This window comes from Thamnophis elegans, chromosome 3 (assembly GCF_009769535.1).
Source record: "Thamnophis elegans isolate rThaEle1 chromosome 3, rThaEle1.pri, whole genome shotgun sequence".
Taxonomy (NCBI): domain Eukaryota; kingdom Metazoa; phylum Chordata; class Lepidosauria; order Squamata; family Colubridae; genus Thamnophis; species Thamnophis elegans.
In genome coordinates this window covers 50,067,282-50,079,502 of record NC_045543.1, presented here as the reverse complement: position 1 = coordinate 50,079,502, position 12,221 = coordinate 50,067,282, and the positions used below count along the sequence as shown (strand labels likewise).

At 41.4% G+C, this 12,221-nt stretch overlaps 1 protein-coding gene across 1 annotated transcript in view; it reads right to left on the bottom strand.

Moving 5' to 3' along the window:
* TRABD2A (TraB domain containing 2A) overlaps nt 1-12,221 on the bottom strand; it is a 79,690-nt gene that overhangs the window by 23,382 nt on the left and 44,087 nt on the right. Inside the window, exon 4 of the mRNA XM_032213807.1 lies at nt 7,874-8,020. Coding sequence (XP_032069698.1) covers nt 7,874-8,020 — 147 coding nt within the window. The remainder of the gene's footprint in view (nt 1-7,873; nt 8,021-12,221) is intronic.

The window sequence follows — 12,221 nt, the reverse complement described above, 5'->3', positions numbered from 1 at the left end:
TACAGCACAGGCTCGATTCTCAGTAAGGGTATGGCTAGCTGATGAGAGCTAAATAGCTTGAAATAGATCTATACTAGTCTCCCTTTATTTATTTATCAGCACAAATATAACAAATGTAACAAAAAAAGGCAACAGTAAAAAATATTGGGTTTCTGTCTGGATGATCTCTTGTGACGAGCCAAATGACAGAGAATGGAAGTAGTGACCTTCCTCCCATATTTGGGCATACCAGGGGTTGTGACTTTAAATATATATATATATATATATATCCATTTATTTCTTAAGAAGTGCTTATATACCACTCCAGTTAGAAAACATTCTGAGATCTTGCATACTGTATCCTTATACATGGCGTGGAGAACAATAAATCATAAGAACAAAAGTAAATTACCAGTGAGGGAGGGAGAGAGGGAGGGAGAAAGCCAATAAACGCTCAGTTCCATCCAGTCTCCCTGACTCTACTCGAATAGGGACAGCAAGGTCATTAAAAAAAGTGTGTGGGTGCATCAAACCACAATGAGGTAGATATCTTTATACCTGTGTCTGTAACAGTTAACTGGGCAAAACTGTGTATCGTAGGACAAAGGTTTTCAACCAAGGTATCTCAAATGTGGTAACTTATAGAATGCTGGGACTCATTACTACTGACAAAACAAAATTTGGGAAAATGGAGGCTGCTTCAGTGGTGCCAGGCTCCTGCTGCTTTAGCACTGTTGCTGTGGCACTGAGGGCACATAATTCTCATTTCAATGTTCCCTGGCAGATTTCAGCCATATGTGCAATCCCTCCCTCCCTCCCCCATGCAGCAGCCACAATGTATTTGCCTGCTGGGAAGGGAGGGGAGGGGAAGATTTCCAACACATACTGCCAGTCTCCCACAAGGAAACTCAATGGGGGAAGCCAACAGGAAGTCAATAGTCCTTCCCATTCCCATTGATTATTTTTTTTGCCCATCCATGGCATTCTGTTTCTCTGATTAGGTAAGGAGAAACAAAGACCCAATATTGCATGGGTTATCTAGGAGCTATATATGGTTAGCTAGCATTTGCATCTTTCCTTTCTATTTCTACAGAAAGAAGTAACTAGGAGGCCTATAGAGGTAAAAGCACATAGTACTAAATTATTCACTCAAGTCTAGCCTGACATGGAAAACTATTTCCTTAGCTGACAAACTACATTTTCTTGAAACTCTTCCTTTAGGCCAGTGGTCCCCAACCTTTTTATCTCCGCGGACCAGTCAGACGAGCCTCCCTCGGCCTTCCGGACCGGCGGGTGGGAAGGCGGCCATCCTGGGCGCGCGTTCCGCAGGGCGGGGGGGGGCCTTCCTTCACGCCAAGGCCGACAGCCCGCAAGGCCGCCCCGCCTCCTCCTCCTCGGCTGCCGGGGGAAGGGAGGGGGAACCGACCCCGCGATCCGCTCGCTCGGGCAGTCCTTTTTCCTCGCTGCAGTTCGGCGGGGGGAAAAGATGGCGCTGTGTCCTACTTCGGGCGGGCAGGCAGCTGGCGCGGCGGAGGCCGGCTGCTTCCGAGGGGGTGGGCCTCCGCGCCGCGCTCCATGAAGGAAAGAGGGGGAGAAGGCGGGCTGCGGCCGAAGGGCCCCCGAGAGCCCCGCCGGCCTGACACAAAAAGCGCTTCGGCGGAGCGGTGGGGGGGAGGGGCGGGAGGCAGGTGACACTCCAGGAGGGGGGGCAGAGCTGCGCCGCGAGTCTTACGTAAAGCCCCCCCTCCCCGCCTCGGAAAACATCTCCCACCTGGGTGGGGCTGCGCGCGAAGCGCCTCTCGGAACGGCGAAGCTCCCCAAGTTCCCCCGAAACGGCCGCGCTGCGCCCCTCCCCCCCGCAACCTTAGTTTCTCCTTGGGAGGAAAATGCAGCGCCGCCGCCCCCTCCTGCCCCCCCCTCGTCATTCCACAGGGCAGGCGGGCCGGGCGAGTCCGCGGACAAAGTTTCGCCTCCCAGGCAGCCTCCGCCAGCAGCATCCCAAGTTCGGGCCGAGGCCGCTGCCGCCGCCCCCTCCCTCCCGGGGCGAGCAGAGCAAGAGGGCGGGGGGGAGATCGGGCCTCCCCTCGCCCCCCCAGCCCCGCACATCTGGGGCAGCGGGGGGGGGGCAGAGAAAGGGCGCGTTCATGAGGACTACAAAGTTGCAAATATGGCCCCCGGCCGCTGCAGCGATCATGGCCCCTGGCCGCTGCGCGGCCCGGTGCCAGGTACTCCACGGCCCGGCACCGGTCCGCGGACCGGGGGTTGGGGACCACTGCTTTAGGCCTTAGTGAAGCAGTTCAAAGCCTTGGCTGTGCCTTTAATGTCACTAGTTTGAAATATCCCATATAAGACTTGATTTTGACAAGCATCAAAATATAAAGATATAAAGAGGTATAGTAATTAAGGCACCAGGCTAGAAATGTGGAGACTGTGAGTTCTAGTCTCACCTTAGGTATGAAAACCATCTGGGTGACTCAAGGCCATCACTGTGTCTCGGGCCCAATTCACCTCACAATGTGGTTGTTGTGGGGAAAAACAGGGTCTTAAATAGGAGGAGGAAGGAGTATTAATATGTTCATTGCCTTGAGTTATTTATAAAAATAGTATAGGTGGATAAAAATAAATTAAATTGTGAAACAGCATCTAGCAGCATCACTAATTTCTTAACTTGTACTTTTGATTTTCAAAAACCATTTAACTTAAATTTGATTTTAAGGGTATAATAGATTTTGAATAAGTTACAGTTACAAAGCATATTCTCAGAAGCTTGGGAGAATCACCTTTTTACAATATCAAAGAAAGAGACAGAAGATTCATACAAAAGAATATAACCAGGAGAAGAATGGGGCTGTGATATTTGTGCAATGCTTATTCAAATGCTTACAAAAGTATTCAGAACCAGTTTGGAAGGGCACAAGTACAAAGTTCGGAACAGATAATGTTGCTCACATTAACCTCCTGGAGAAATCTTTCATATCAGTTTAGCTTTCCAAAGACAGCCCTAGATAAATTACGCTGGATATTGATCTTCTAATAAATAGTTTTCACCTGTAAATAGAACACTACACGCATTGTGAAGGTTCCTACAGTGGGTTACTCCTCTGATTTGCTCAAGCAGCAAGGTCAAATTTCTTCATCCCATTGCAAATGACAGGATAATATAAGTGATTCATTTAAATTGTTTTGCACTTGAAACTTTTTTTTTAACTCAAAACTGCTGCTTCAGGTTTAAAACAGATGGCTCCAACCTTACAGAAGTCCCAACAATCCAGTCTCAAAAAGCATCCTTATTTCAAGCTGGAAAACCTTGGGACTGGTTGGAACAGTCCTGGAGCCCTTCTGGTGAGATCAAAATAGATCACTTTGAGATCATAATATTTTGTACACCACTAAGAATAAGTATGACCTCAATAATAAAAACAGAAATAGATAGATAGATAGATAGATAGATAGATAGATAGAAAAAGAAAGAAAAAGAAATAAATAAATAAAGAAGAAAGAAAGAAAGAAAGAAAGAAAGAAAGAAAGAAAGAAAGAAAGAAAGAAAGAGTACTTCCATCAAAGAGAACACTTAAGAGAAGGAAGCAGAGAGGGAAGATTGCTTAGCATTGTAAAAAAAAATTCTTTACACTAATCCCCTTTCTTACAGTAGAAGAGAACATCCTACCACACAGATCCACATAGCTAGGAGCCATAATAAAAACCCAAGATTAGTAGTAATAGATTGCCCACTGGAAAACTGGCCTGCCAAAGCAAAACTCAGCAGTAGTCAAAATATTCAATTTGTAATGCTTTTACTGCTTGGCAAAAGAAAAAACAGACAATCAAGTGCCTACCCTGAAATATCCCCAAGGGGAGTCTTACTGGCTAAAGTGATAAAACTTGCTGCTCTCCTTGTGCAATAGACTGTGACTTTTTGCAAAAAAAACATCAAGAGACTTCTTTTCCTTTGTTATATTCTTACTTTTTATATTTTTCTCTCTGTGTTATTCTTTTCTCTGCAAGATGTCTATTTTTATTGTTCATTTTTTGTAATTTGTATTAGTTTTTATCTCTTTTTAAATACGATTATTGTATAAAAAACAATAACCTTGAGACTCATAAATCAAAGAGGGATGCATCAAGGAACAGCTGCCATTAAGCACTTTTTCATTCCAATGTTTCTTCAACAAAGGATTTTGCTGCAAGAAAATAGGATTCTCCTTCACTACTGTTCAATTAGAGGAACAAAATGGACAGGAGAGGAGGCAAAGTTTAGTCCTGTTCTATCTGTAGAAAGCTCCTCATGTCTGTTCATATATTTGCATTGTGGTAGTACTGTCCAGGATTATGGTCAAAACCAGGAGACTCCAAACTGGCTGAGGAATTCTGGGAGTTGAAGTCCACAAGTCTTAAAGTTGCCAAGGTTGAAGACCCCTGGTCTAAACAGCAGTGAAGCCCCACTAATGAAGCCTCATGCATATCTGCCCCAAAGGTGCTTTTCCAAAGGCAACTGGACTTCCTTGGTTTTTTCCTTGAAGACGTTTCGATTCTCATCCAAGAAACTTCTTCAGTACCGGCTGAATGGTGGGGAACAGAAGGATTTATATTCCTTAGCAATCATCTAAATATAAATCCTTCTGTTCCCCACCATTCAGCAGAACTAAAGAAGCTTCTTGGGTGAGAAATAAAACTTCTTCAAGGGGAAAAAAATCCAAGACAACCCAGTTGCCTTTTGGAAAAGTAGCTTTGAGACAACCATAATCTGGATGATTGAGAATCTCCATAGACACTCCAGGCATATATTGTAGCTAGAATCACTATGAGATGGATGATTAAATATCCCTTGATATTTTGGGTTTGAGGAGCATAGGAGGATCCTTGTGGCTAGACATGAAACTGATCTAGAAGTTTTGATCTGTCAGGATTGGCTCCACTCTCTTTAAGTGGATAATACATGTAACTCTTAAGATCAGAGAAAAGAAGATTGCAAATCACCTGGCAATTGGCATAACTTATATCCTTTGTGACTTTTGAGTAGAACCATCTCACCCTGAAGCTATCGAGATATGTCATGAAAATCCATTGCCAAAGAGAAAGACATCACAGCCACATATTCTGAAGTTTAGACTTTACTCTCCTGAGTCCAGCTCTCCCATTCAGCCAGAACTCTATCTAACTCAATGCTTTGCGAGCTTTGATGAGAAATAGGTCAGGTGAGTTTTAGGTGAAACTAGCAATCTGGTGGTTGGTTTTTTTAAAGAACGTAATATATGCACATGCATAACCATGTGTTAAGAGGAGAGTGTTGAAATATGCCAGTGATGGAAAAGCTACATGATTTCCCCTTCTTGGTTACTGGAGAGAGCCACCAGCATTGCACACCTTTAAGGCATGCAGTAAATGGGATTACCCAGGGAGCCATGTGTATAAGACTCTCAAATCTTAGGGTCATGAAGTCCAAACATTTCAAGCATATGACTTGTCAGTGATTAGTTGACTGCTTCTTGGATAGCCGGTTTCCTGGATTGGAGGAGAAAAACCTTTTCCTATACCAGATGTTGCAATTATAAGACATAGCTCTTTTCCATATTTCCTGAAAAACAAATTGCTTCAGAGGCAGGATGTTCACGTCGTATTCCTCTGTCTCCAGATCACACATAGTTATGAGACTCCATATTTAAGAGATGGGCCATTACAATCACAGTAAAATTGTATGAAAATAGGTTCTAAGACTATAAATATAATACCGTATTTTTCAGAGTATGAGATGCACCTTTTTACATCAAAAAAGAGGCTGAAAATCTGGGTGCATCATATACACTGAATACAGCATTTTTTGCCTCCTGAAACTCCACCCCTTCACCAAAATGGCCGTGCATAGCTTTTAGAAGGCTTTCAGAGAGCTCCTGGGGGCTGGGGAGGGCAGAAATGAGCCCCCCCCCAGGCTCCAGTATCACTCTATAAGCTTCCTAAAGGCTATCCATGCCTTTTTTTGACAAAAAATGGGCCAGTTTTTGCGAAAACAGGCATTTTTTGTTTGTTTTTGCCCCCCCCCCCCCCCGGAGCACTCTACAAGCCTCCTAAGGGCTATTCATGCCCTTTAAAAAAAAACAGGCCTGTTTTTTGGGGGGAAAACGGGCTATTTTGGGGAGGTTTGCAGAGTGCAAAACCTTTTTTTAAATTTTCCTCTTCAAAACCTTGCTGCGTCTTATACTCCAGTGTGTCTTATACTCCAAAAAATACAGTATTTATAATATCAGTAGCAGATGCAAATTACCTCTACCTCCTGAAAAGCACATCAAAACAACCAGAGACTTCTCATCTTATTTTGCTACAATATTGCCAAAAGTATTTGCTCACAACTGCTTCTGATTATGTGGATGGGTGAGCGAATACTTTTGGCAATATAGTATATAGAGGTCTCTCATTTGAAAAGAGACTACGTGCCGGAATTCTTGCTACTATAAGCTTCTTCTTAATAAACCTTATTAATCAAAGCTCTGAGAGGCTGGTGTTTGTGATTAACTGTTCCAAGCTGCTACTAACAGTTTTGGCAACTTGGTGAATTCTCTTGAGTTCCAAAGAAAACTAAATACAATTGTTCATTAACATGGCTCCCTTGGTATTCAGTATATAGTGGGGTTTTTTAGGGGGGGTGGGTGGGTAAGATAGTGGATGGCTATGTGAAGAGTAGTCTCCCAAAATCCAGGGACAGCAGTACATTTTTTCTATGGCATTTCCATCCTATATCTGTGGCATATTGTTCCCTCTTTTAAAGTCGCATATTGACCTCCTGTCCTCATTCTTATCTGGGATAATGAAAAGTATGGAATAGCGATAGAGGACATTTTTGCAAATACAACTCCATCTCTGAACAAGACGTCACATGACCACAACTTATAACTTCACTGCTGGCTTCTCCACTGACTATGCTTATTGAAAGCCAGCTGTAAAATGTGCAATTGCAAAATGCCCAAATCTTGGTATGATGGCAAGGATGCTGTAACAGTCATATGCACAAAGACTAGTTGTAAGGTGACTTTTGCAGAACCATCGTAACTTCGAACAATCGCTAAACAGGGCAGCCATTCAGTGAGAACTACCTGTACTAGCTACATATAATAGTTATAAACACCAAAAGTAAGTTAACATGTGCTTCATTGTTTATAGAAGGCCTTTGATTATGTCATCCATGTCAAGTTAATGTGCTTAGAAAAATGGGAAATAAGGACATCTCACTATGCTCATGTAAAAACTACATAGCTCAGGAAATCATTGTATAGACATGGCAAAACAAACTGGCTCTAATTTGGCAAAGTACTGTAGTGAGACAAATCCATTTCCCCCTAGTTTACTATGTATTTTTAAAGAGCGGTGTGGTGGCTTAGAAGTGGAGCTCTTCCCTCACAATCAGGAGGCTGTGAGTTTAATTCTAGGTAGTGGCAAATATTTCTCTCTGGGTCCAAAGAGAAAATATCTCCTGTGAATTCAACCTAAGCATCAGGAAGGGCATTTGGCCAGTAAATACCAGTTCCATTCAGTTGCCCCGACTTCATCCCAATGCAAGGGATTACAGGGTCATTTTAAAACAAAAGTGGTATTTCTAAAAAATTAAGTTGAGCTATGTGTTCCCTCTCTATTAACAATAAAAGATTTAATTCACTAAACATATTATAAACTCTCTTGTTATCTAGCAAATCAGAAACAGCCCATCAGATGCCACCAACAAATATGATTCTGGAAGCACAATTGCCAATTGTAGTGTTAACAAAGAAGCATGGATGCTGACTTTGAATAGTGAAAATAAACTTGTCTTTAAAATGTCCAATCCCTTGGAAACATGGACACCTCACAGGAGAAGCTAACTAGCAGTACTGTGAGCAGCACAAGGTAATGGGGAAACACAACTCACTTGGGAAGTATCATGATTGAAGATGACATTGTTGAGGTCTCCACAGTTGTAATGCTTGATAAGGTCCTCTGTACTGTGAGGAATCTGTAGACTGCCTGCTCGGAGCTTCTCCTGTTGCAAGAGAGTCTGATTCAAAGCAAAGATCACCTGGGGAATGGAAAGGAGGAAAAGTGAAAATTCCTAATCATTCCTTAAAACTCATTCTTAAATAATATATATGAAACTGGAATTTGGCATTCATTTATATGTGTGTATATGTGTGCATTCTACCCTAAACGCATCTTTAAACGCTCAACCATCTACAAAGAAGAAAATAGTTTATATAATCGATTATAAGAACATTGTCATCATCAATGCCCCAAAATAAATAAACTGATAGGCTTGTGCATGACTCATATTCAGGAAAAGTCAACATTTCTGAAAGTTGTGCAACACCAATGGAAATCTCCTTTAACCATCACATCCTTTCTATGGCTCACATGAGAAACTTCCCACAGCAACAGTGAAATTGTTAGATTTGGGGAAATGGGTAATCCTCAATTTATGACTACAATTGAGGCCAACATTTCTCTTGCTGAGTGAAACATTTGTTAAGGGAATTTTATCCTATTTTACCACCTTTCTTTTCACAAATGTTAAGTGAATCACTGTAGTTGTTAAGTTAGTAACACGGTTGTTAAGTAAATCTGGTTTCCCTATTGACTTTGCTTGTCAGAAGGTTGCACATGACCCCGGGACACTGCAACCATCATAAAAATGAGTCAATTGCCAAGCATCTGAATATTGAACATGAGACCATTGGGATGTTGCAACGGTCGTAAGTGTAAAAAATGGTCATAAATCACTTTTTTCAGTGCCGTTGCAACACTGAACGGTCACTTACGGTTGTAAGTCAAAGACTACCTGCGTATTCAATCAATAAATGGGTGCTTGGTTCAAATAGATGCTAGCAGTTATTCCATGCACTTCTATTTCCTCTTCACATCTTTTCCTGTTCAAGTCTATTTTGCTCTGCAATGCTATTAAAATTATTCAATGCACTGGAAATTTCACGTTTTTACTCAACTTCTTCCTTTAAGAAAAATGTAACCAGTCTACTGTATAAATAATTGGTTGGAGGAGAAACGGTGCTTAATCCTTCCCTTTGGACTATTTATTCTCTGCCTGTAATTTTTTAAAACTTTTGGTTGAACAACAACCAAAAGTTCAAGGTAAGAAGGTTCAGCAACATTACCCTCCTACTAGTTTCAAATGTCTTCTTTGCCCTTAAGAAAATATTTAAAAAAACACATTAGGTGAATTTTGGTTGTTGTTTCAGCACCAATTTAATTAAGTTCACTGGTTAAATTCGGAAGAATAGTAATTTGGCATGAGGGATGCGGTGGCTTAGTGGCTAAGATGCTGAGCTTGTTAATCAGAAAGGTCAGCAGTGTGGCGGTTCAAATCCCTAGTGCCATGTAATGGAGTGAACTCCCGTTACTTGCCCCAGCTTCTGCCAACATAGCAGTTCGAAAGCATGTAAAAATGCAAGTAGAAAATTACCTTCCCTTTGGTGGGAAGGTAACAGCGTTCTGTGTGCCTTCGGCGTTTAGTCATGTCAGCTACATGAGCATGGAGTTGTCTTCGAACAGCACTGGCTCTTCGGCTTTGAAACGGAGATGATAACCACTTCCTAGAGTTGGGAATGACTAGCACATATGTGTGAGGGGAACCTTTACCTTTACCCGAGTAATTTGGCTTCACAACAAGCTGAAATAGAACCACGTTCTACCATAATGGCCTATTTAATGGATATTGGGTAACTTGCCACAGGAGAAATACTGATCTTCAAATACCAAAGAAAGCTTACAACCAACTGCCAGTAAGCTTCCTTGTACATATAGACTTACAAGACTGCAGTATTGTTACTCAACACAAGAATCATGTTTGAAGGCAACAGCATATCTGGCTTACAATGGACATTCAGCAGGAAATGCTCCATTCAGCAACATTCAAGTGTTTCTGGCTTACAATGGACATTCAGCAGGAAGAAGTTCATACATTTCACCAAAATCCCTTGATTTAAAAAAAGAAATGAGGAACCATCTCAGTGCTTCCAATCAATGATCCTGTCCTTTGAAGAAGTACTAGAAAGACTGAGTTCTGTGCGCATAATGCAAAATCAGCAAAATGCATCAAAAAGAGTCATTTTCATGTATTGTCACATCAGGCAGCCTTGAAGAGCATTTCAATCAGAGTATTCTTTAAGACTTTGCTGTATGAATGTGTGTGTATGTACGGGTAGTCCTCAACTTACAACTATTTATTTCATGGTCGTTTGAAGTTACAATGGCATTGAAAAAGTGACTGATGACTGATGCTCGTACAACCTTTGCAGCCACCCTACAGGTCACATGATCAAAATTTGGGCACCACCCAATTGGCATCCACAGAATTTAAAATGGTTGCAGCCTCCTGGGATCACATGATCACCACTTATAACCCAGCCAACTTCCAACAAGAAAAGTCGAAGGAGGAAATTGGTTTTGCTTAACTGCAGAGATTCACTTAATAATTGTGGCAAAAACTCCCTCAGAGGGAGAGGTAATTAAAAAAATATTAGACTGTGCAGAAATGAATAGATTAACTTTGGCAATTAAAGAGAAGGAAGAATCATAGTATTATAAGATACGGGGATGTTTTTATCATTGGATAGAAAATGAATATAGGCAAAAAGAAATAAAAAACTGAATAGTGGGGGGGATGTAGAATTATAGGGGAGGAGTTGAACTAAAAGGTAATCGAAATGTAAATGTAAAGGCAAGATAAAAATAGATTAAAAATGATGTAACTGTTAAATATGATGACACAAAAACTGTACCTAGATGACACACTGTAAGATTAATGATGTAAAAAACTTCCCCCCGCCAAAAAAACCCCCCTCAATTGTGGCAAAAACAATAACGATACAATCAGGTGCGGCTCAGTTAACAATTGCCTTGCTTAGCCATGGAAATTCTGATCCCAATTGCCATTGTAAGTCGAGGACTATATGTATGTAATGTGAAGTATGTAATAACTTATGACCTGAGATCCCTGAATTTTTTCTTAAAAAAAAGAAAGGAAATAAAAGGCCAGTGTAAAACATGGCATTCAGCTCTGGTCTGCTTGGGGAAAACAAGTTAGAATTCCTACACCAAACATCATGGATTTTTTTTAAGTATCCCCCTCCCCCTACCATTCTTCTGAACAGTCATGTAACGTATTTCTAGCTGCCTAAATCTCTTTTTATACAAACAAAACAAAATCAACCATTTTGCAGTAATAGTGGAGTTCCCTGCAGTTCAAACCATGACCAAAAAAATAACCAAAATATAATTTTCCCAGGGTCTTATGAGGGCAATAAACTTAATCAAATACGATTCACCTAGTGTATGAATAAAGCTGCAATTAAGAAACCAATATTCTTTTACGTTCTGTAAAGAGTGGGAACTTTATGGCCTCCCTCACAAGCTAATAGCTGTTATAAATGGGATCCTCTTAAGTCCAACCTCACAGCTCTCCAATAACAATTTTTCTAGCAAGTGTTATCGCATTCAGAGATTGCAATACCAGGTGCAGCTTCAAACAGGGCGTCCTTTGTGAAAGGTTTATCTTCAGTACATAGTCAAGTGACCCGCAAGTCCGAGGCTTTCATAACAAGAGGGGGGAAATTCCAGAGCTTGTGAATTGGAAGGTGCTCTCTTCACATGGAAGTGCTTTTGTTCAGTGGCAAAGGTGCGGGGGAGGAAAGCGTGAGGAAAATGCAAGCTTATCTCAAAGTGGGCACCCAAAATAAATGGCATGTGGCAAGTACTTGTCCCTAGTTCCCTTTTCAGTATTTCCTTTCCAGATATCCTCGTAGCTAGCACTTCTGTAATGTTCCGATTATCCAAAGCATTTCATGGGAATTATCTCAACCGTGGTTTACATAAACATTGCAAAAAGTAACTCGGCATTGCCCGTCTATTGCAGTCCGTTGTTTTAGCTAAGGTTGTCCAGAGATCTAAATTAGATGATGAGGGTTCAGGGCTTAATCACTGGAATGTTAATGTTCTAAGCCGGAGATGTTTCTTAATGATCTGTCTATGTAGATTCTCAGTCATCCAGGTCATGGTTGCCCCAAAAGTGCTTTTTCAAAAGGCAACTGGATTTTACTTTCTTCCTTGAAGATGTTTTGCTTCTCATCCAAGAAGCTTCTTAAGCTCTGACCAAAGGGTGATGGAAGGATTCATATTCCTTGCAGTTCCTTAACGATGTTCAACAGTAATTTAAGACATGCTTTATAAAGGTTGGCTCTGATTTAAGGTGAAATTGATGCATCCTTTAG